The 26,024-nt window shown below is 38.4% G+C and overlaps 2 protein-coding genes across 5 annotated transcripts in view; both read right to left on the reverse strand.

The window, feature by feature from the left end:
* Window positions 1-26,024, reverse strand: part of LOC145494554 (cadherin-23-like) — a 60,211-nt gene that overhangs the window by 31,314 nt on the left and 2,873 nt on the right. The window contains exons 1-13 of one of the 4 annotated variants that reach the window (XM_081474049.1): window positions 23,660-24,943; window positions 14,527-14,711; window positions 10,160-10,231; window positions 8,361-8,497; window positions 7,588-7,659; window positions 6,944-7,033; window positions 6,356-6,454; window positions 4,138-4,239; window positions 3,632-3,757; window positions 2,798-2,876; window positions 2,237-2,340; window positions 1,378-1,560; window positions 276-410 (exon numbers count right to left, since the gene is read on the reverse strand). In XM_081474049.1, the coding sequence (XP_081330175.1) occupies window positions 276-410; window positions 1,378-1,560; window positions 2,237-2,340; window positions 2,798-2,876; window positions 3,632-3,757; window positions 4,138-4,239; window positions 6,356-6,454; window positions 6,944-7,033; window positions 7,588-7,659; window positions 8,361-8,497; window positions 10,160-10,231; window positions 14,527-14,605 (1,278 nt within the window). In that variant the 5' untranslated portion in view covers window positions 14,606-14,711; window positions 23,660-24,943. The other 3 variants (XM_081474048.1, XM_081474046.1, XM_081474047.1) reach the window with 3 other exon arrangements.
* LOC145494303 (melatonin receptor type 1A-like) lies at window positions 24,946-25,944 on the reverse strand. The gene has a single exon (XM_081473745.1). The coding sequence runs from the start codon at window positions 25,942-25,944 to the stop codon at window positions 24,946-24,948; it is 999 nt and encodes a 332-aa protein (XP_081329871.1).

The raw sequence follows: 26,024 nt of genomic DNA on the forward strand, positions 1-26,024 counted from the left end.
AAAAAAAAAATACATAACGAGAATAAAAAAAATTACGTGTAGTTTATAACAGAGCAACACAAACAACGACAACATCTTTGTTTCTCGTGATACCAATAGCAAATACAATAAAAGTATATAAAGAAATACAATCCTATTGCAAAACATGCATTTCATTAAATTCGATGATTTATTATTTTGTACCAGGCTTTATTTCCAAAACGAAATAATAGGGAACCATTCAAAATTCATCATTGCGTTAACATGCAGTTCGGCAAAAGAGTACCCCGTCCTACCTTGAAAGAAAAATTGAATTTTCCCTGCTCGTAATCCAAGCTAGCATTTACTTTCAGAAGGCCAGAGGATGGATCAATTGTGAAGAACCTGCTGTCTTCTCCTGATAAAGAATACTGAAACCGGCGGTTTTGAGGCTAAGGTAGAAAAAGAAAATGAGGATCAACTTCACATAAATTTATATATTTCAGTGAAACCAATAGATGCTGTAGATAACTTTGAAAGCTTATAACTAATCTTAAGTCTGCATAAAGGTCATTGTAAAGAAGCGAACGAAAGCAAACATATTATGCTTAAATTCATCTAACTTGGACAACTAGGCGCAATATATCAAACAAGAGAGATTGTGTTATACCACATTCCACACACGAATTACAGAGTTGAAAATGAGACACACGCGGCGCAGTATCATTGTGACGAGACTTCGAGGTGTTTGGAAATGTGATGAGACAATGTCTCGCATGCTTTATATATCTTTTCAATCGAAACTGGAAATAAGGAGAAAACGGGGAAATAAAATAGCAAGACATAATGTACGCTAATTAACATCAGATTTCCAACGGTTATAATTTCCTTTTGAGATTTTAATTTCCTTGACGAATTATTGATGCTTTCGAGAAGTAATTTTCATTTTCACATAATCAACACCCTTACCATACCGTTTATTTCTTGGCATTTCACTCAAACCACACTCAGGATAGTGCGCACGTAGTTTTGCGAATACCGGTACTTTCCCCTGTGACGTTCCGTTTTTGGCCAAAGGCTAACAATCATTGTGCTACTTAAACATTTAATAATACTCTGCCTGTCAGGGTTGGCGAAATGCAATTGTTTTTGTCATTGAAGCATTTGAATCCATTGTATGACGAGACAAAAGTACAATATGCGCCAGAAACGAAACAAGAAATTATAGAGACACTTGAATGTTAATTGGGACATCTTAAAAAGCAAGGACAATGAAATTGTGGTCTGCAAACCGCAGGCATTATGTTACATATACTAGCTTGATATTTTTACAATATGCTTCACGTGCCTTTCAATAAAGAGTTTTTCGCTTAGTTTAATAGCCTCTTGTTTAGTGCACTTCCTCATACGGGTACTTACATAAATATCTTCATCCTGCACGTTAAACCGATCAGTTACAATGTAACCAGGTAGTGCCAGGTCTTCTCTGATATTGAAGTGATAGCTATTTTGTAGGAACTGGGGCGAGTTATCATTCGTGTCCAGAACCGTTATCAGCACTACAGCGGTAGAGTTAGAAGATGGATCGACTACTTCAGATGCCTGTGTAATGAGCAAAAATGGTAACCACGTCACAGTAAGGAGGTAAGATTGCCAGGCTTCCATGCAAAAATTCGTGTCAGAATATGGATTGCTCATGTGGTGTCATAGACAATACGCGTGTAGAAATCACCACGGTGCGCGTGAGAAAACTATAAAGTTAGCAAAAGTTATCTATCTTCTCTTTGTGTAAAACCACTAAGATGTGTTAAAACACATAGGTGGCAATGAATCTTAATAGGTGGCTTGGATGGGGTTAAGGAGACAACTGAAAATTTCTCAAATCTAACTGTCAGCTGAGACAGACGCGTTTTTTAATCTGATAGCTGAGATCTGCGATCTGCAAAACTCACTAATAGATAAGAAATGGGCTGAAATTCCAACAAATAAATGAGTCTGTGCCCAGAGCCCCCATCTAAACCCTCCTAGAGAGGCCTGAAAACATAAGAAAGAAACATTTTGTTCGGATTATACTAATGTCGCTAGCAAAGCCCCGGATAAACGTTCTAGAATTCGGTTGGCTAACAATGTTGGGATATTTAATCAAGATTCTACCTACTGCATGGTACTCTTTTCAGCAGACATAGATGTTTTTCTATCCGTGTCGGATTTTAAAGTGTGGAAACCCCTTTGATGATTTGCTGTATTAAATAATAGGAAAAGTTGTAAAGCAAATTACCCGGACAGTAATGCTGAAGAAGTCCGCGTTCTCGGCATCAATCGTGCCATTTACGGTAATGTTTCCAGAAGTCTTGTCAATAGCGAACAGACCTTCATCATTACCTATTTACAAAAAGAGATGAAATGTTAGCTAAAAGCCGCTAACCTTCCCGGTGTAAGACTTCTGAACGAACGGAAATGGCATATGAACAAACGAATGACCATTTTTCTTGTTAGTTCACTACAGTGGCAGAGGTCGGGTTCAGGCTTTCGGGAAAATTTTCTAAGTGTGATAATTACTTGATTCTGTCCCCTTTGTAAGCCTAATTAGAATGATATTTTGCACAAGTGGGAACAAAGGATGGCTGTCGCCCCTGGCCTTTTGTGAGAAGCGTTTGGCCAAACTGGCCTTCATGGCCATCCTGTATTGTAGGTTATTTCAGTTTCAGCAGCACGAAACTACTTGAAATATTGCTAATTTGCACCTTCCCTTCAGGATAAACATCTTTGTTTACGCATTTTAATAGGATTTACTGTCATTTCATCTCATGCATAAGCAAATAAACGCTGTCGCACTTACCACTTATTATTTCATAAGTGACTGCGTTGCCAACTCCGGCATCACCGTCAACTGCTTGCACTTGCACGATCAGTGATCCCTGGAACAAATGTGATAGATTTGGAGATCTGAAAATTATTATAGTTGTTATTTATTATCATCGTGATCGTGAACATGTTCGTGATCGTTATCATCACCATGTTCGTGATCGTGAACATGTTCGTGGTCCTGAGCAAGATCTCCATCGAGATCGCGATCTTGATTATGTTCGTGATCGTGATCCTGACCACCTTCGCGATCGTGATCTTCTACGCGATCGCAATCGGGTTATGTTCGTCTCCGTGATCGTCATCGTGATCGTATTCGTTATCGCCGTAGCTATCGACATCGTAAACGTCATCGATATCGTCTTTATTATCCTAGTCAAGAGTCATCATCAGACTCGCTTTTGATTGTTTCATAAACAATGAAATCCAATGGGCTTACGTTATCAGTTTCACACTCACCGAGCCGTGAGACATCCAGTGTCCTTTTAAGACTTTGAAAATAAGTAAGGCTAACGCAGCTCAAAACATGGTTACTGCCACCACCGTGGGAGTGCGAGGAGGACAGTTGGCGATTTATCTCATATCTAACGGCTCTGATGTTAGATGGAAGGCTATTCCATAAATGTGCCCCTCTGTAGCGGAAACTACGTTTCAAAAAATCGGTACAGGGTCCTGAGGCAAAGCCAATTTGTTTTCAATATTTCTCATTTCATAGTCCGTGCTGAAGGGTGTAAAGAGACCATTCAGGTACTCCGGAGACTGAATCTACACGACTTATTTGAATATTAACAACAACACTAATTCTTACCTTCGGTTTGTTTTCTGAGATTTGTTCGAGATAAATAGGTCTTAGAAATTTGGGTGGATTGTCGCTGACATCAGAAACATCCACAATAACAGTTGTCTCTGATTCACGAGGAGGATCTCCACCATCCTGTTATAGACAGAAATAATTAAAAATCATTCCATTTGCAATGTACTAGCTGCACGTCGTATTTTCATCTCTCTTCTTGATGCTTTAAAATGTGGTAAGACATGGTCTCCCGTGCTTAATATTTTTCTTTACCGCCTACTACTTTTAAAATCTTCTTCTTTAAATTACAAATCAAATGAAAGAAATTCCAGTTGAGTTTCGATTAGAGAATCGTATCGGATAGTTTGTAATAAAAATAGTGGTCAAACCTTGAGAGAGAATAATTTTTTTCGAAAGAAGTAATTCATCCGACAACGCCGCCTTTTCGTTTTGTATATTCGGGCGACTCTTAAATATAGCAAATAGTCAAACAAAATAATTGTGTGCATTGTAGTAAATACCTTTGCAGTCACAAACAGTGTATATCGCTGCACTTTCTCAAAATCCAGAGGTCCATTGACGGTTATCTTGCCATCATGGTTGCTTATTGCAAAGGTGTTCGTCTGTTAAAGAAAGAAAAAGCTTCTTTTAATTATTTCAAATACTTACCCATGATTCGCCACGCTTACACGTATCTTTAACACTGTTTTTATAAATCCTGACATCAATATGTTGTCATTTTGTCCCCGGATAGCGGGTTATGGCAAAGTGGGTGAATGGAGGGGGAATCATATTTACAAGAAGAAATAAAAGTCTTTTCGACGTTATAAGGTCTGTATACCAAACATGCTGTGAATTTATGAAAATATGATTGATCATCGCAGTTATTCACACAACTTAAGCATTTGTGAAATTAAAGTCTGAAAAAAATTCAGGCCTGAACGAGATTCGAACCCATGACCTCTGCGATACCGGTACAGTGCTCTACCAACTGAGCTATCGAGTCATGTGGGAGCTGATCACTTTGCGAGTTCATAATATATCCGTAGATGATGAAGAATACAAGTGAATATATGAAAGATCATTTATATGAACTTTCAAATATTCACTTGTATGCTGTGAATATAACGGGAGAGAAATGACCGATGAGAATCGGGACTTTCAATAGATAGACTCTCTTTTAATAGATAAGTACAATCCCATGGGAAAAGATTTATTGGTTAGATTGCTTTACATATCCTTGAACAAGTAGCAATGCATCAATGGGAAGCGGGATTTGGATGATAAATAAATGTTGGTTAACTGTTATCCAATATATAACTACAATCCAATGGGAAAGGAATTATTGGGTAGATAGCGTTATGCAACTTTGAACAAGTGAGGGGAGACCGGCAATGCATCAATAAGAATCGGCATTCGAATGATAAATAAGTGGTGGTTAACTCTTATCCGGTAGATAAGTACAATCCAGGGGGAAAGGATTTATCGGGTAGATAGTTTTGCACATCCTTGAGCAAGAGAGGGGACCGGCAATGCAACAATCGATGTGCGAAGTATGAGTGGGAGAACAAATCAACAGACCCACACTGGGCCAAGTAGCCAAAAATAAGAAAAACGAAATCGAATCAACAGCAGCAACAAATAGAAAAATTTCTAATGTGATGGATTATGTCTCAACCAGATAGCTTATAATTTATTGAGTCTATGTAAATATAGAAAGCAGCAAAATAGAGTGACAGCAAAGGAGAAGAACAGAAGCAGACGATCAAACAAAGTTGGCTAACCTTCCAAGGATTTATTGAACCCTTTAAAGAGAAACCAGAACACACAATCGGTGCAAAGAACCGTAAAGGTTGGTGTGCATATAGTAAAGAAATAAAAAAGGAGAAAAGCTGTCTCGTGTAATGGGGACAACTATAGAAAGGAAAACTTTGGTTGTGTGAGGCCTTGGCTTGTTAGTGGTAAGAAAAAAGCGAATGCTACTGAAGGGAACCTGAAAGTAGTTTGTAATTGTGTAACGCCTGGATGAGCTGGACAAGGCGATGTCAAATGGCCAGTGAAGGAGTTGCCAAGATTCATATCAGTCGTTGTCGGGCCTTGAGACGCAATGGTTTGCACCTGTCTTAATGCACCCCCTGGGGTCAGATCAACTCAAATACCAAATTAACTGTGAGTATTCGAGAAAAACAACTGATGTAACAGGCACATTATGATATGCACAACTAATTATGAAAGAACAAAAGAAAGCACCACAGCTTTCACTTGAGGTGTAGATGATAGCCCAAGAGAAGACTAAAAATGGGCTAGTGACCAAGTGTGACGTCAAGATCGCGGGATGCTGGTCAAGTTCCTTTTTCACGCTTTTAGGGACAAAGATAACACGAAAAAGGAATTGAATGAGGCCAATATCCGGTCGACATCTCTACTGAACAAACTTGGTCAATAAAAGACTTATTACATGGTATAAAGAACACCATTATTTTGGTGCTCCTTTCATATACCCATATATCTTTGGGGCGGGTTGCTTAACACCTTAAAATTATGCAATGCCACAACTTATGTAATCCCCACCCTTTCATATACCTTTAACCTTAAAATGTATCCCTTTGGGACGGAATCTCCTTTATGGTCCGTTGGGTATTGTCCCTCTAATCGCTGTTAGAAAGGTATCTTGAGAAACGCATAAATGTACTCCTCTGTTAGCAAATGTTTTCAAGCTGTCGTTCAATATAGCTTTACCTGAGTTGACTGGCTAAACATGTATGATACTATTTGATTCTGACCCAAGTCTCTGTCGATGGCATGCACTTGTATCACAAGGTGACCAATGGTGTCATTCTAGAAAGAAAAATACGGTTTATGCGGATGTTATTAAACTAACGTTCATGGTGGTTTAGTCTCTTTTCTTGCGAATATATGGATGAAAGACTAATATCTGTATGGCTCAGCCAGTGGACATTGCACTTCAATAGCTAAAGGGGAGGAATGACTTTGAAGCTCAGAGAATCTGAAAGGAGCAAACAAGGATGCCACAATTTATGTTAGAAGGTCCACAATCGTGCAACAAACTTTTGTTTTGCGCTCATACAAAATGCATTTATCAGGTAGCCGAAACAATTTTATTAGCTAGTTCCTCAGACAACAAAAAACAGCCTTAGCGTCTTGTTCACGGTGCAGAGCCGAAAAAGAGAACAAAAACCTAATACAAAGAACTTTCAACTTGAAGGCTTCATAACTATTCCCCGAATATTAAATGAAACGATGTGCAAACCGGATTAATTCTAGATTTAAAATGCTAAAGCAGCCTGCATCTAAAGATTCTCTTACCTCAGCAATTCTAGCCAAATATGGAGTACTGACGAAGGTTGGTGTGTTATCATTAACATCGACAACGATCAGGAAGAACAATTTTGATGTCTAGTGATAGAAATAATGCATAATTAGCAGGGTAGGAGGAAGACAAGGCCAAGTGGTTATTTTAGGGCGCTGGATTTTATTATGTAATCAGGAGGTCCCGAGTTAGAATTCGCCTCCCTGCCACTAGGTGGATTTGTGTTGGGTGGTTCCCAAGCAATAAAGCTCCTCCACGTCTTTTAAAGGTTGAGAAGCAGCTCTCGTAAGGTCTCACATGAATGGCTTGATACCCGTTGAGAGAACAATAGAACAAACCACAGAAACAATGCCCCTAGCCCCAAAAACTATAACGGCTGCTAACAAGCAAAAGAATTACAAGGCTACTCTTCTGCTTGTAAACAGCTAACTGGTCAGCCTCCAGTTAACAGTTTAACAAGCTTTCATTTCTATTTGCAATCATTTGTTTCTTTGTTTATTGTGTCCCCAATTAGTACAGCAGTGCTAAATACCATGAACTTTAATAATCCGATTATTCTTATACTTGTTTGCCTTTCAGAAAATCAGAAAATTGACTACTTTTTCTGCCTGAAAATGAATTGTGTATTTCCATGAGTTACCTTCCGATCCGATAAGGTGCAACCGTTACATTGGTCAGCAACATATACTCTAACCTCGTATTGATCTGTCGTCTGTTTAAACAAAAGAAAAATTAGAGAAATCATTAGAGGGGTTAGGAGAGGTTATAAATTGTTAACCATAACGGGTGGATGGTGGTATCCACTGGATGAATTAACATCTAGACAAGAGCTGTATCAATGGAAATATTTTACGGGTTTGGGCAAACTAGACGAGAGCGACAAGATTAACTAAATGTGTCCACCAAGTTTGAGTCAACTTATGGGTTGTTTTATGGACATAGGTTCCCCATACCGTTAAAGTCAGTGCCGTGTATTTGTGATAAGCAGTGTGTCTAGCAAAATAGTGGTGTCTTAAATTTGGTCGAGAAACACTAAGAAATATAAAGCGGTGCTAGCCCGCAATACAGGGGTATTTTGGCGAAAAGAATCATCTTTGACTGAAACCCTGACGACGCTTGGGGAGAGACGAAGAGGCGGGCGGGGGAGTAGCTAGGAGCGAGGCCAAAGCAAACAGGGCGGCCAATCTACTCGATCGCCAGGTAATACCCATAACTCGCGAACACGCAAAAAACGCCAGCAACGCAGGTTAAGCCGGTGTACACACATGCCTCTTTAACAGAATAAAAGGACTAATGGCGACTGAACTGCCCTGTCTCCAGATTTTGATCAACAAACCGGTGCACGGCCATTTTACCGATTTCTCGCGCAATTTGCTTCATCCTTGGCAAAGTAATTGTCATTTGCCAACTCACCTCTCTGTCGAGTTCTTTTTGAAGTGTCAAATTACCAGTGTTGTCAATCTGGAGCAGATCCTGAACCGAGGAATCCAGCGAGAAGACCATGGGATCATTTTCATTGTCTGTAGCTCTTATCATAGCTACGGATGAACCTAACGTGGTACCGGAAGGATGAAAACCGTTTTTTACGGAAATTGCATAGGACACGGACATTTTACTTCAAAATAAATAAAAAACTCCCTCTTCAAAAAAAAAAAAAAAAAACAAGCCACAAGCCCTCTTTCTTTTATTTAACATATTGTAGCGAGAGGTGAACGTCTGTTATTTTAACTCTTTCTTCTTCGCTGCTGTTTTTTTTCCTTTCCTTTTTTTTCTTTTTTTAGGCTGGTTTCAACCTCTGGAGTACTCTGGTTCTTTGGTAGATTGCATTTTGACAATTAATTATTCAATGTAGTTTTGTGCGCCATTATGTGGTACTCCAATTCAACTTATTTCTCTCACTCTATGATCAATCAATCAACCAATCAATCGATCTATCAATTAGTCAGTCAGTCAATCAGTCAGTCACTCAGTCAGTCAGTCGGGCAGTCAGTCAGTCGGTAAATCAATCAGTCAGCCAATCAGTCAGTCAGTCAGTCAATCAGTCAGTCAGTCAGTAGGTCAATCAGTCAGTCTGTCAATCAGTCAGTCAGTCAGTCAGTCAATCAGTCAGTCAGTCAGTGAGTCAGTCAATCAGTCAGTCAGTCAGTGAGTCAGTCAGTAAGTCAGTCAATCAGTCAGTCAGTCAGTCAATCAGTCAGTCAATCAGTCAGTCAATCAGTCAGTCAATCAGTCAGGTAGGCAGTCAATCAGTCAGTCAATCAGTTAGTCAGTCAGTCAATCAGTCAGTCAGTCAGTCAGTCAATCAGTCAGTCAATCAGTCAGTCAATCAGTCAGGTAGTCAGTCAGTCAATCAATCAATCAGTTAGTTAGTCAGTCAGTCAGTCAGTCAGTCAATCAATCATTCAATCAATCAACCAACCAATCAATCAATCAATCAATCAGTCAATCAGTCAATCAGTCAATCAGTCAATCAGTCAATCAGTCAATCAGTCAGTCAGCCAGTCAGTCAGTCAGTCAGTCAGCCAGTCAGTCAATCAATCAGTCAATCAGTCAATCAGTTAATCAGTCAATCAGTCAGTCAGCCAGTCAGTCAGTCAGTCAGTCAGCCAGTCAGTCAATCAATCAGTCGATCAGTCAATCAGTCAAACAGTCAATCAGTCAGTCAGTCAGTCAGCCAGTCAGTCAATCAATCAGTCAATCAGTCCATAAAGGATAGATGGTGTTACCCACTGGATGAATTAAAATCTATTGAAAAGATCTGTATTAATGGAAATATTTTATGGATTTGGGCAAACTAGACGAGAACGACAAGATTAACTAAATGTGTCCACAATCAATCAATCAATCAATCAATCAATTGCTTAATTAATCAATCAATCAGTCAGTCAGTCCATCAATCAATCAATCAATCAGTCAATCAGTCAATCAGTCAGTCAGTCAGTCAATCAATCAATAGGTCAGTTAATTAATCAACAACTTTATTTATATCCGTCTGCAGTGTCAAAACCACTAGCTGACCATCACTACAGAGAACCTACTTATTGAGGACACAAAGTACATTAAGAAATGTAAATAAATTTAGAAAAGAGAAATACAGTCGAACGTCTCCTTACGAACACCTCTCTGATACGGACAGTTCGAAATCCCTGTATTCGACAAAGTTATCACGTGTTATAATCAAGAAAACGAAACAAAAGAAAAGAGACACTTACCCACGGTTGCATTCTCATACACTGTAATAAGACGACTCTGGGCGGTGTCAAAGGAAGGTTTCAGATTTTGTGCTACAAAACAAGTAATGGTTAAAGAAGAACAATTAGCTGAACACCCTAAACAAAGTGGAATAAGAGTGTCCTGAGAAACTCTGAAGTACGAGGGAGCAGTTGCGCGCGGGGTGTGGTGACTTTTAAACGGCATTTAACCAACATTCAGTTATTATCAATATTATACGATGTTCTTAAATGGCCCATTTTACAGTTTGGTAGTTGCGGTCAGGCCTTTGAACGGAAGCGAGATTATATTGACTTCTATCATGCAAACTTTACTACCTTTCAAATGGAAATTATTCTTTTATCGTGCTAACTAGTTTGATCTGATCACAACGTCAGCCCAAACCTCGCTTCCATACAGAGGCTAGGTTGCACTTTGTAGTGTTGTTACCTTATATGCAGTCTTGATGCCAATGTGGTAATGCTTTGTTCTATTGTAAGAGCACGAGGTTGCAAGATCGAAAGTCAGTTGTGCGAGCAGGGAATAAAACCGATGTGTATTTGTATGAACTGTGGACTCTCAAGCTGAGTCTGAGCAACGTCGCACACTTCACAACAAGGCGTCCTGCGCGATAGAGCTTTTTCGAGAGAGGTCGTCGGATGAAAGAGTCAAGCCTACGCGACAAGACTGAATGGTAGTCTTGGTTTTATATATATATATATACTGGGATGAGTCGTTACTGTTGCAATTGCGTATGCTCACTAGCTCGCTAGTTTGAGCACTCTGGTAACGGCTTAGATACTACCACATGTGTAGTATTTGGGGCGGCTTTTTAAGCTTAGCCTCCATCCTAGTCTTCAGCACTGCACTGATGAGGCCCAGAAGGCCGAAACAGTACTGTCTGCAGTTAGTTATATATATATATATATATATATATATATATATATATATATATATATATATATATATATATATATATATATTGCATATCTAGAGGAAATGTTCAAATTTGCATTCCTGCTCGGGAAGTATAAGCAATGATACATTTTACCACAATTGCTTCTAATCTTGCAATCTGATTGGCTAATTTGCCGTTGTCGATAAGAGTCCAGGCTCTGAAAAAAACATTTCCCTTGACGTTGAATATTGTAGTAAAAACAAATCGAAATGTGGTTTAGCGTGGTCTGTACTCTTATCGACAACGATGCGCGTCATCATGACAGTGGTCTAAATTTGTTATAGACTCACTCGGCTGCGCCTCGTGAGTCCACAGCATTTTGACCACTGTGATGACGCATATCGTTGTCGATAAGAGTACAGACCACGCTAAACCACATTCGATTTGTTAATTAGACACATGAAAACTCATAAGACCGTTTTTTAAACTCGTGGATAGGCGAAGCGTAGAAACGTGTTTGTTGCGGGGACCCCGATATGCAAATGTGTCACTCACTCACTCACACAGGTGTAGACACTGTTCGTAATTAGTCGGGCCGAACGAGAGCGCCTGAGCCCGACGCCATGTTGGAATAGTAACCGAGCCCGAAGCCATATTGGAATAGTAACCGTGCAGTCAGTGCTAGCCTCGCTATCGTGTTTGCGTGGTTACCACTCAATGTGTGCATCGAGCCAGCCCGAATTTTGTAGCTTTTGCACGACCATTAATATTTGGTCTTTGGCTAAATTGAAGTAGAGTTGACTTCGAATGTTCGAATTAGTACTATGGCCAACTTGAGGGCTGAATTTCACGAGCATTTGACTCGTCAAGGCGTTAAAAATGACAAGGTGATGTGTATTTGTTTGCTGGAAAGGGACTTGCAAATGAGTAAATCTCGTGCTAATGTGGTAAGCTTTCATGAGAATGTGTCTTATTCGTCGACCTTAATGAACTTATATGAGCGAAACGAACAATTTTTAATAAACGAAACAGCTATTGAAAACAGGGCAAACATCGGCACCATTATATAATACTGTAATTTTGTTTTTAACATCTAAACCTGAGGCCAGCCGAAGTATTAATTGTTTTAAATATAAGCTAAGCTTACGACGTTGTGTCAGCCTTGCAGTAGTCTTTGACTTATTATCGTTTTACCTTTCAAGTTTGGCTCATTAGACCTCCTGTGAGATCCAACGTTCAATCAAGCAGGACCTTCGTTCAGAGCTTTGCAGTTTATAGTACTTAAGTTTTCCATGTTGAGTTGTCCACGTTCAACCGACATCGATTTAAGTTTAGATTAAAGTTGCGTTCCCTATACTTGCCTTGTTTATTTTATTACTTTGATCTGAACTCTAAGTGGGATGTGAAATGCACATAAACTTGGAAAAAAATTCCCAAATACTTGATTTTGAAAAGCTTAAATGATTTTTACCCTGTCTTTTGTTTACACTTTTGCTTCCTGATTGAAAACATAACAAAGGGAAAGAAAACCCCTGTGAGCTTGAATTTTTTGGATCAACACTGAAGATGTTTGCAAAAGAGGCTACTTATTTAATTTTTTGGCAGGAGTGTCCTCTGTGACCCAAGAACCCTTAACCTTTACCACTCCGTGTTCAGCTGCAATTTTGCCACCCTAGCTATTCTGGACGTATATGTTGGCAATATGTGTGCAACAAAAACCAACGAAAAAAGCCTACGTTTGTGAGATAAGTACGACCTTGCGTGGTACGAACCCGGCTTGTTTTAACAGCCTTAAATAATACACCAATAATTGCAAGTTCACCAACATGTTTCATCTCTAGATTACTTAATCCACGAGTTTGGCCATAGGTCTCCTTTGATCCTTAGCTTTTTTCACTGTTACATGACTTTTAGTCGAAAATGTTTCTAAAATTCAGTGTGGGGATAAAGAACTTTTGTCCCACAACTCTGAAGAAAAAGAAAACATTAAAAAAATGACTTTTGCCAAGTCGTTATATCTGATTGAGCATTCAACGCGTATTGCAGCTCTCTATTTCTACCCATACTAACTTTCGGGTTGTCGCATGCTCTTTTACGCTTTATTCCGACAACCCGGCTTTCCCGAAACAGCTATATACGCAGTTTGCAAAGGCTCGCAGAGGGTCATGCACAGCGTTGAGTAACCACTGACGGTTTACCTTGAATTGGTGAATATTTCCATGTATATCTTTCAAACTAGGTCTAGCTCTTTTGATGTCATTTCATGAATGACAATTGACCAAAAGTAAATCTCGTGTGTGTTTAAAATTTGACTTAACTCTTCAAACAATTCAAAAAACATACAGTGTTACGTTCTGTCTGAAAATCTTTCCTTTCTGTCGTGACAACAACCAACAGAAAACTAAGATGGCTGTGAAGGTGCATAAACTTTACATATAGTCTTTAACGTCCGCAGTCATCCGTATTCGAAAGCGAATATCACGCCATGGTACTGTCTGGCATATGTTCCCATTGTAATGTAAAACAAAAGTCTGAAATAAAACAATTATCTCCTTGTGCCGTTAGCCACGCGATTGAATCGATAACTTAGAGACTGAAAACGGACTCATTGCCATACCATAAGAAAATTGTTCGGCCTAGCTCATTAAGTTTTCCAGCATCTTGTTTTCAAAACAGTGAGATAGAAATTTTTTCTAGGCCATGTTATATAAACCGGTAGGCAATATTCTGGTTGTTAACCCGACTTCGGTTCGCTTCCGTAATTTTATGCACAAAAGCTTTCTTCCTCAGAAAAGAATACTGCAATTAGCTTAGCATTGAAGTCGCTCGGTACATTTCAAAGAGTGAAATGATTACAACTGTCTGCTTTTATATCACTTGTTTTCCATCTATGTTGCTGCGAATCTTGTCGATCTGTTCGCTTTGAAAGCGAGTATTGACCAAAATTTAAGGTTCCAAAAGTTCCTGTTTATTAAATTCAGTCACATTCCCCATTGTTTAAGGGTGTTGCTTTCACAAACATTAGAGAAATACATTTGCATAATATTTTTGCAGGTTCTAGAATACGCGGTCACAGACATCGGTTAATTCAAACACTTTATTTTCTGTTAAGTAATAAATTGAATAGGAGTGAAATTTATGTATTACAAGTAATGTTCAGAAAACACATAACCATTCGAATGCCGTTAACTGAAAAACCTGGCTCATTGAAATAATTAGACTTCAAAATACAGATCGGTAATATTATAGATTATGTTAAGGTTGTCGAACGGCTTTTGCAGTTTGTAATAAGGTTTTTCCTTGTTAATTTACCAAGGCTTGTGTCGCTTAAAGCAGCTTATAACACTTCGAACTGACCTATCGAATATGCCATATTTTTGAAATTTGTGACTAAACCTCGTTTATTCTAACTTAGTTTCGTTATATCTTTACGCTCGCTGGGAAAGTTGAATCCTTTTATTTAGCACGTACCTTTAGTGCGCGATTGCTGTTCCTGAATTACACAGACCAAGATGAACAGAAAGGCAAGACTGTTTCTCAAAGGTGACATTTTCCCTTCTAGCCTGATCAGCGCTCAGTTGTCCTACTTTCCACTGAGAGGTGAATTTCGAAACCACATGATATTTTATTTTTCTGCCACAGGACGAATCGACTACCTGAAAGGAGATATAAAAACATCAGTTACCAGACTAAATATTTGATAAATTGCCTCGTGGAGCCTATTCACTGATTGATTATCATACCTGGTTTGAGTGTTTCTCATCTTCGCTTCGTATTCCAAAATTTAGTATAGTGAAAATTGCCAGAATACGGTCTGAGTGTATTGCCAACGGCAACGATCAGAAGCTTTCATCGGCCACGCGGACTATATGACTTCACCAGTCACAGTAACAAAGCACTTCGTGACTAAGGCGTTAAATAATTACTTCTTTTCCGCACGACCTCCTTAGTATTTTTCTTATCAACCCGGACGAACTCTAAGGTCTCGAAATTTACATTTTAATTCTGAGTTCAACGTGATTATCATTGCCCTCGCCGGCGGGCTGTAGTGCAATTATCTTTCGCAGTTGACGTCACTTCCATGCCGACCCCAGTATCCCAAATAATTCGCATTTGTTATCATTTTTGTGTGTGTATCTCAGCTGTTTTGAAAATGTTACCACTCGTTGTCCAATAGTATCGCTTGTATGCGAGCCGCTTGCCATAACAAAGATACTCCAGAGAGAGATTACAAAATGCTCAAAAATATAAAACAGTGTATTTTCCACTTCATATTCGGGTATGGCTGTGATACTCAATTCTATTTTTCAGTGTGTGTGAAAAAATAGAAGCACCTGTCAACAACTTTTAACGGAATTCTAGTTAGTTTCCTGTAATGTGTCCCGTTAATTAAAATCCTCTTGTGTTTGAAATCCCTCATTTTTCTCATCAAGAGCCCAGAATTTCGGAAATATTGTGATTTGGAATCATGTTAAAGGTTGAAATGTTAAACTCATTTAGCGAAATAGCGGACATAACCTGCCGTGCTACAAATCCCATGTCAAGGAAGACATTTGCCAGTATATTTTTTCATGTTGCCTACCTTTTTAAAGCGTGCCTTCCTCTTCACCTTTCCTTTAGCAAACAATCTTTAGCTTTCTATCACGATTTCAATAAACGATGAAACGCGAAATCGTTGGTAAAATTAAAGCAGTCCTTGGCATATGCGACTATCCCCTTTGCGTCTTGCGAAAGAACCAGCAGATACTTCCCGCAAGGTTATGAATCTTTAATAAGTGGTAATGTCCATAAATATACAAGTTTGGATTATGGGCCTAAGAACAATCATTAGTATTGTCGCCCAGCTAAGCGTGCGATAACCTTAATCGTGGCATGATATCACCGCATTGAAATGAAACAAACCTTGATCACAAAAGAACCACTTAGCAAGTGATAACAATATTTTGTTTTTTTCGTCTTTTTACTTCTTGTGTTTACTACACATATCAGAATCTAGTTCACATTTGAATTTATTTGAAATGTATAGCGATACTTTCAAACGTTGTTGCTAAGTTCAATAAAATGACGAAATATTTTGCGTTTTATATATCTGCTATTGTTTCACTACCCTAAGCACCAATCGATTGATGTAAGAGAGTTGTATTTATTCACACTAATAAGACTTTCAATGTACAATATTTTGAAATACGTAATTCAGATTGCCGGGCTGTTTTAGTCACAAATACATGTACATGTACAATAAATTCTTCATATGATTGCTTTACAGTGGTATCCTAATTGGTGTTGATCAAAATAAAAAAAAAAAGTTACTTGTGTGACGACGGTAACGTAACATACGAAATTAGACTGAGATATTATAATTATGTATTCTTTGTATATTAAGATTTAAAATGCAGTTATTATAAGTATTATAATTTATGGCCTTGCATAAACTGCTTTGACTTATTTATAACTTTCAGTTCAGAATATCAATCAAACTAATGAAATTAGCGATGTACATTAATATCACTATGTCCCGTTAAGACCAATCGATTTATAATTGAAATCGATCATTTGAATACGCATTTACAAAAGTAGGAACATCATTTATTTGACCAATAAAGCGGCCAAATGTGACTTTTATCATTAAATATTCGACAGGTTTTTGCAGACACTTATTAACACAAAATATCGGCTGAACCTAAGGCAAGCGTTTGTGAACTTGTTTTAAGGATTGGTTCAATGCCTGGAAACTTAAATTCACAATGGTCGAAAGCACCGCTCTCGCCAAAACAACACTTATAGCTTCCTCAAAATAAAAAAAAAAAATAAAACCTGCCTCAAATGTCTTAAACCCAGAAAAAGATGTCTGTGCTGAAGGTGTCCACGTGGTTTTGCTGAGCTTTTCGGTCTAATGAGACCGATGTTTATTTTTCTTATGATGGTTTAAATATAAACAGGAATTATAAATCTCTTACTAACTCATTCTTGATAGCAGAGTTTTATTCCTTTCTTACGAGAGGGTGATTAAAACCTGACTATGTTGCCTTCACATCTCATGCTCGCTCGGCCCATCGCTAAAACACAGATAAAAGCCAGATAAAGCTAGATTAAAAAACCCTTATATTTATGTTTTTGCGTTCATCAGAACGTAGAGAGGAGGGGTGGTATAGTTAAAAGCCGTGGACTGACTTCAATACGACCAACCTCTTTAATAGGAAAACCAGAGGGGAGGGGTGGAGCAGACGGAGTAGCCCTGAGCCGTATTACATAGGTGTCTGTACTAAAAATATAAAGAGTACACGGATTCAGGTATCTCTGGGACCACTGAATTCGAATCATCCGAAACGTAACATACATGTAGGGGTATTTGTATTATGGAGGGGCCGAAAAGAGAGGTTTGATTGTGCCTTAAAACATTTGAAAAATTAATCGTCTAAATTATCTCAACTTTCAACGAGCTTGAAACAGTTTTGTTATATGTTGTTGCTCAAGATATGCTATCTCTGTTGATAGTACTTTTAATTGATGAATGAATACCAAATTAAACATTGGTGATACATTTGTGAAATTTAATTCCATCTAGTTCTTGTTATTATGAAATCGAGAAAACATATCACGCAAAATTTGTCTCTGTTGTTCCTGCAAAATTACGAGCCCGCAAAAATTAGTGACAATGAGATAAATGGCAGCTCATTTTTCTTTTAATCTCAAAATGCTTTGAAAGCAGTTTTCTTTAAATCTGTAACTATATAGGGTGTCAAAGTAAAAGGAGGGAGGGCAGGAAAAGTGTCTTACCGCAAATGCGAAGTAGATTTTAGTTAATTTTATTCATGCATTTTAAGCAAATATCTCAAGATATATAAAACATAGATGTATAGTTAATTAGGAATCCAATCTGGCAAAAAGACGATCATTTTGCTGCCTAAACAAACGGGGGAGTCAAAAACATCGCAAAATAACTTCGATTGTCTCTTTAAAATCTGAACCGTTCGAGAAAGACAAAACTACTTTCATTGATTTTGCAATACAGCGTAATACAAAAAGCTAAGACATTTTTGCGTAGCTTCTTGAAAACAAATAACAACGTCCGTTAACTGGATACAAACTTTAGCTTTAGATTACAAAGTTCTTTCCAATATCCTAAACGTTTTTACATATATTGTTATAATTTTTCAACTTTTGTCTTTGTTTTCCTTGAAAGAAATGAATTTTGGAGATATTGTAACGTTTTCTGAACATCCTGAAATCAAGAATGGCGGATGCAAGATGGCGGATTTTTCAAAGAGATGACGTCATTCTCATAAGAGAATTCCCAATACGGCCCTGCGGAATAGGGTTCAATCGGTTGCTGCATTTTACTAGATACGTATAGCCACGAAACGATGTCGTAACTCTCTTGTGGAATTTTGTTTTTAAAATAATCTAGCATGGCGTCCAATTGGAAATTTTGAACCTCAATATTCTTCAATTTTAAATTTAAAGGTGAAAATTTAAACAACGTTCTTGGATGTATAAGCAGGCTCGTCGACTGACCTCGGTGGTCAGTGCTGTTGCTTATCAATTATTTCATGCGGTTATGACTATAATTTAGCTTGTTCACTCACTGAAAGGTAATGGTACTGGTACAGCTTACTCCATAACGAGCCAGACGTTCTTAGCAACCAAAAAACAGACCTGGGATCCCGTGGAGATGAAGAACTTTTAGTCCTACATCTCCACGGGATATTCAGTGGCTTACAACATTCCAGTGTAATCATATTCCTGTCGGTGATCGTTTATGTTCCACAAAACGCGTCAAGTTTTGCACGAATGTGTCATAATCCTAAAGTGTGAAATTAAATTTACTGTAAGACAATTCCATCGTGTCAGAAAGATACAAAACATTTTACTAGTCGGCGATTCGGGAAATCGCGCGACTGACGTGAAGAATTTGGATTAAAAGAAAAAATAACGTTGAAACAATGTGTTTTCTAGGCTGGGGCGCAAACGCCAGTTTAAAACTTAGACTTTTTGATACATTTCTTACTCTTGTAAAGCTACGGAGCACGTATAGATGGAACGTTTTCGCTAATCTCAGTTATCACTGTTATTCACTAAGCGAAGTGACTATGCCCAGCAGCCCAGAAATGTCCGAGAGTCAGAAATGTTCTCAGATTTTTCGCGGAAAGCCTAACTGAAACCTGTTTAGGGTATTCTCTGTATACATGTTTGTTGCTTAGCGATTCCAAAAATAATCTGAATTTTCTAGTATTCGAATTCGAAGATCATGTGCACCGACACTTTGAAAATCAGTTAATGTTATGGGCAGTCAGGAAATTATCTCAAAAATTATGTCAAAGTTCTCAAGAGCGATAGAAATCTCGAGTACATGATGTAATTCTTTACGAGAAATGCCGAGCGATTCTGGAAACAGCACGACGGAAAAATCACTATCACGAGTTTGTTACATATCCCGAAGCACTCAGCAACTGTATTGCATGGACTTCAGCCTGGATGAACCAGAAAGGATATGTAACATGTTCCTATACTGTCACGCACGGCGGAAAAAATAACTATGATGATTTTGTTACATATCCCGAAGCACTCAGCAACGGTATTGCATGGACTTCAGTCTGGATGAACCAGAAAGGATATGTAACATGTGTCTATTATGTCACGCACGACGGAAAAATAACTATAGCGATTTTGTTACATATCCCGAAGCACTCAGCAACTGTATTGCATGGACTTCGGCCTGGGTGAACCAGAAAGGATATGTAACATGTTCCTATAATGTCACGCACGACGCAAAAATAACTGTGGCGATTTTGTTACATATCCCGAAGCACTCAGCAACGGTATTGCATGGACTTCAGCCTGGGTGAACCAGAAAGGATATGTAACATGTTCCTATAATGTCACGCACGACGCAAAAATAACTATGGCGATTTTGTTACATATCCCGAAGCGCTCAGCAACTGTATTGCATGGACTTCAGCCTGGATGAACCAGAAAGGATATGTAACATGTTCCTATAATGTCACGCACGACGGAAAAATAACTGTGGCGATTTTGTTACATATCCCGAAGCACTCAGCAACTGTATTGCATGGACTTCAGCCTGGGTGAACCAGAAAGAATATGTAACATGTTCCTATAATGTCACGCACGACGGAAAAATAACTGTGGCGATTTTGTTACATATCCCGAAGCACTCAGCAACGGTATTGCATGGACTTCAGCCTGGATGAACCAGAAAGGATATGTAACATGTTCCTATAATTTCACGCACAACGTAAAAATACCTGTGGCGATTTTGTTACATATCCCGAAGCGCTCAGCAACTGTATTGCATGGACTTCAGCCTGGATGAACCAGAAAGGATATGTAACATGTTCCTATAATGTCACGCACGGCGGAAAAAATAACTGTGGCGATTTTGTTACATATCCCGAAGCATTCAGCAACTGTATTGCATGGACTTCAGCCTGGATGAACCAGAAAGGATATGTAACATGTTCCTATAATGTCACGCATAACGGAAAAACAACTGTGGCGATTTTGTTACATATCCCGAAGCACTCAGCAACGGTATTGCATGGACTTCAGCCTGGGTGAACCAGAAAGGATATGTAACATGTTCCTATAATGTCACGCACGACGCAAAAGTAACTATGGCGATTTAGTTACATATCCCGAAGTACTCAGCGACTGTATTGCATGGACTTCAGCCTGGATGAACCAGAAAGGATATGTAACATGTTCCTATAATGTCACGCACAGCGGAAAAATAACTAAGGGGATTTTGTTACATATCCCGAAGCGCTCAGCAACTGTATTGCATGGACTTCGGCCTGGGTGAACCAGAAAAGGATATGTAACATGTTCCTATAATGTCACGTACGACGGAAAAATAACTATGACGGTTTTGTTGCATATCCAGAAGCTCTCAGACACTGTATTGCATGGACTTTAGCTTGGATGAACCAGAAAAAGGATATGTCACATGTTCGTATGATATGAACGAGCGAGGGAAAAAGGACGATTTTGTTGTTGTTTTTGTTTCCTATAGTGTCACGCATTACTGAAAAACTATGTGGTTTTTGTAAAATATCCTGTAGCACTCGGTAACGTAGAAATACTGCGAGGACGTTTGCGTGGGAAAACCAGAGCGGATTTATAATATGTGGCTACATGGTGATTTTACTATATAACTGGATTCGTCTTTCAGAAAACTGGTGTACCATGGACTTCAGTTTAGGGTCTAACCCACGAATGAAAATAGTGATTTAACATTTTAGTAGCTATCTAGTCCCCATTCAATCTAAAAGCATGACAATGGGTGTAAGTTGTGATACAAATAAAATATTAATCGGAAGACTTAACTTGGTGCGTTTGACTTGTTGAGTTTTGAAGCTGTTGTCTTGATTCGATGCTCTGGGAGGTTGGTCACGGGCAGCGCAACCTGAAAACACTTTCTGGTTCTCTCCGTCGTTTTTGGGTGAATGAATTCATGTATAAATCAATCGTGGCTGGCGATTTCGTTTGGTTTTCAACAACTGTTTTATGGTTCAAGCGAAAACCAATCCAAATGTATAGTCAGGGCAGCTCCTTTGTTTCCCTTCCCGTGAAAAGAAAACCCACGCGCCGTCTTCAACTCCTCAAGGCAAATTCGATTGGAAACTGGCTCAATTTCGCACAAATGCGTCAGAGAGACACCATATCTTCTAACTCAGAGGCACATCTCGTTTTGTGTCCGTTTTCAACGACCGATGACGGGTCCATTCGAAGTCGAAGTCTTTTTTTTTATATATGACTGCGCAATATTCCCGCGTTATGAAAATTTATTATAAAATATCAATTACGTGGCCAGATCATATCTGAAAATAACCAGGTTACTTTTGTACACAATTACTCTCACTGAAAGCAATTATCGCTAACCACAATAGAACCGCAAAAGTCTTGCGATGACAGCAACCTAACAGATAAATGACATCACCCCATAGCAACCGGACCTGGCGAATTTTTGAGCTTCCGGTTAGCTCTGGCTCGTGATGTATGCAAGTTACAGTCGACTTTAATCGACTGTATATAGTCAGAGATCTAGTTTTCAAATCTCCTTTCTTCCCAGTATGTTTTGTTGATCGCTATCTATGATGTTTACGCTTACGACTGTTGATGGCTTGGCTTCGAATACCGTTGCATGATAAATTTTTACTTTTAAAACTTAAGTCACATGACCTGTTTTTCCCGCCACGCGTAGTCGAGGCGATTTCGCAATTACCGACAATAATTAATTCTAATTTTTTTTACGCGCGACTGTACATGCAAATCAAAAAGAGTATCAGCTTTTATCAACACACACAACATAATATTGAATTTTTGTCCTTTTTGTGTCGATCGATTTCCACCATAAGTAATCATTTTGACCCTGTTGTACAATATAAGTGAATACTTCCAACTCCCTTGCTTTCTAACGGCAACTTAATTATTAGCAATGCATTCGTTATATCCTCGGTTTTGATTTTGATCAACCTGCATAGAAAACACACGAGATAAATTACAGTGTTTTTATGGGAATCTAATGGTTCATTATTTTCTTAATAATTAAATTCTGCACAAGTTAGGAATAGCCAAGTTAAAATACTAGGCCAAGGTTTGCATTAACAAATTTAAGGGATGTAGCTGTGCCCAATTGCGTCTTTAATTTTCTATATATTTTGTCAATTTTTTTTTCCGACAACTTACAAACCCTCGTAAAAATTTATAAACAAAATAAATGTATGGAAAATTAAAAAATGCGACTGGAAGTTTTCTAACACAGTTACATCCCTCAAATTCGTTTATTCCCATCCTTTGCCTAGTATCTTATTTTTGCTATTCAAAAACTGTCCAAAATTCGATTTTTAGGAGAACTGTTTTGCACTGAATCCCCATACAAACACTATAATATCCGGCGCGTGTTGCCCGCCTGGCAAGAAGGCTCCCAAAACCGTGCTAAGGTACATTTTGCTTCTTTCGTAATCTTTAAAATACTGCCGCTATATTAACACAATAAAACGAAGAATATCTAAAGCCAGAAGTTAAGTTAACGGACTGAATTTTAATGCTCGTTAATTACAAAATCAGGGTGAACTTGCAATACATAAGTTGTTTCTGAATGCGTCATTCATGGCTGATGTAAACCGGTGGAGACAAAAACGTCTTACCCTTGTCGCTAACAAAGAAATCTCTGCCTTCATTTCTACTGCTAAATAACACATTAGCACGTAGGCAATGGAGCGAGAACACGCTAATAGCCAAGGTGAGCAATATCAACAAGAAAACAAACATTAACTGAAGCATCCACAATGAATTAACTTTATAAGCTAACAAGCATACTTGATTTCGAGTACAGAGTACAGTCCGAAGAAGAGATTAGGCGGCAACATAGACAGTCCTCGGCGAAATTTAAAGTTTCGAGATCCTAAATGTGACATTTCATCCTAACAATTACTTTTCAGTGACGATCAAGGTTGTTCTCCAGATTAAAAAGTCATAAATTGAAAATGACTTCGAGCCCTTCATTACATTCAAAATTCAAAGCTTTTACCACCATATTTACACCTTTATACTATTTACTAATACATATTGGAGAACATACCTCTCAACAGACTTTAACCCTTCGAGCAATAAAACTATAATCCAGCAGCCTCAACGTTAAATAGACACGAAAGATGTTAGCCTTGTCGTTTGCATATTGGCACATATATATACCTAGCAGGTGTTAAGCTTCATGAATACGTAAAAATATCAATTTTATTTTGTCTGTTTCTTATTCTTTAACATTTGGTACTGATTTCATATAGCGCGTCGTTTACAAGTGCCAAAGTAAAAATGTTTGCAATGGAATAGTCAGTTTGTACAGGCTTATGCTTTCAGAACAATTTCTTTTTCCATTTCGCCTATTGCTTTTATTTCTATTTTGATAATTCTTCCTACAAAGATTCAATTGTTATGTAAATTTATCATAGATGGGACGAACTTTCACTGACGTTTGATCACAATTCCTAAACAGTTCTTCTACCCTATAGGTGGTCCTAAAAATAGGATTTTTTTGTCTACCATTTCAAGCTTTATATACAATTCAAAGAGATTATTTCAAAAAATATACTTACTACAATTTACTTTTATTACATTTTAAACTTAAAACTCTCTTTGAAGTAGGGACGATCGTCTTTATGCCGTTAACATTCCTGATCAGTTGTTACTATTTAAAGCGATGACAAACCAATATGTTTATCAGTAATTCTGTGATGTTTCTCTTCATAAATAGAATGATAAGTCAATACACAATTGGCCAATATTTCCCCCAATGCAGGGCAAGGATTACAGTTCAAACAAAAAAGAAAGAAAACTACAACTAAAACAATCCCCCTCTCCCATCTCCACCACTTCTTCTTTAGGATGCGCTTGAATACAAGTCATTAAACGGAGAAAAACGGCCAACACCCATATAATTTTGTTCAGAAACATTTTTTTTACCCACAGAAATAACTAATTTGACCCATATCACGTAGGATAACAAATTATACATTTACATGATTACATTCCGCACTTTGTTTGTAGACTTTGCTTTAGCAACCTGGTCTGGCTTCCTGTAGAATTTAGACAATGGACATTAGCTATTCAAATGCTCACATCTTAGTTAAATTTTGCTGTTTTATAAGATATTTCATTATCGTATGAGAATAACTGGAGAGGAATCATTTAGCATCATCCCTGTTGCTTCTACTGGAATTATTGATTTTGCCTCCCCAAACATAATTTAATCAGTCTTTAACGAGACAAAATATGAAATCCTAAGTACAGCTATTAGCAAGAGTAAAGTGCAATTAAAAACGGCCAGGATTTTTTTCTGTCTTTTCTGCGAAAACTAGAGTAAAACGTTTAATTATCGATATATGTTCCGTCGCTGAACCTTTTTATGCCTATTGCATTCATGAACTTCTTGCATTCTTCTCGAAATGTTGCGTTCATGTAACCAAATATAAGAGGATTCGCTATGCTGCTCAAACCGACCAGATACGTGGCGAAGAAGTAGGCTTGTCTTGGAAGGCGAAACTCCTTATGAGCTGTATCAATGGCCGTTACGATATACAGCGGTGTCCAGCAAACAAAAAACGCGAAAATGATAGCAAACAATGTTTTTGTCATTACAATATCTTCTACTGAAAGTTTATTACTTGGCACGGTGGCCGCTTCTTCGACGCTCTGTAGACGCTTGGTAGCGTGCCGTTTCACCACCCTGTATATTCGCAGGTAACAATACGTTACTATCAACATGGGCAAAATAGTGAAGAAGACAATACGATATATTGCTTGCTTTTCTCGAGCGTTCTCGATGGTGTAAAAGCAGATCATCATTCCAGGATGAAAGCCGAACTCGTATCCGCGAAGAAGGAAAGGCAGCGGAGCGCAAAGTGCCAAGGTTGAAACTATTCCGATGGAGAGTAAGATATACTTTTTAACGAAAAGCTTCATGTAAATCCGTGGATAAAGCACTCGGACAAAACGGTTTACAGCCGTCAGTGGAAACATTAGCTGGGCGGTGTACGCTAAGACCACGCACCAATACCCTTGAAACTGGCAAGCAAACCACGATGAAATCCATCTACCATGACTGCTGACACCACACAAAAACGGCATTACCAGAGAAGCTATAAGGAGATCGGTCACAGCGAGTGCGAGCACATAGATATTTGTCACACGCCGAAGGCGATGGTTGCTGTAAACGGCCCAGCAGAGAAAAGCGTTTAAAAACAACGCCGCGATGTTTAGAACAACACAAACGGTTGTTTCAACCGCCACCGTTGATTTTTTTCGAGTAAAAAGCTGAATGGTGAGGTTATAGATAGCGAAATCATTTTCTGACACGTTGCTCGACATTTTTGAGAACTCCGCTTCGGTTAGCTACTGCTGCCGTGGTTAAATAGTCAAAATGTCCAATATTGACCGCCTGCCCGGAG

The sequence above is a fragment of the Orbicella franksi genome, chromosome 8 (assembly GCF_964199315.1).
Source record: "Orbicella franksi chromosome 8, jaOrbFran1.1, whole genome shotgun sequence".
In the NCBI taxonomy this organism is placed as follows: domain Eukaryota; kingdom Metazoa; phylum Cnidaria; class Anthozoa; order Scleractinia; family Merulinidae; genus Orbicella; species Orbicella franksi.

Bases quoted from the DNA above. Each gene is read 5' to 3' on its own strand.
- LOC145494303 (XM_081473745.1), bottom strand. From the start codon at position 25,944: ATGTCGAGCAACGTGTCAGAAAATGATTTCGCTATCTATAACCTCACC.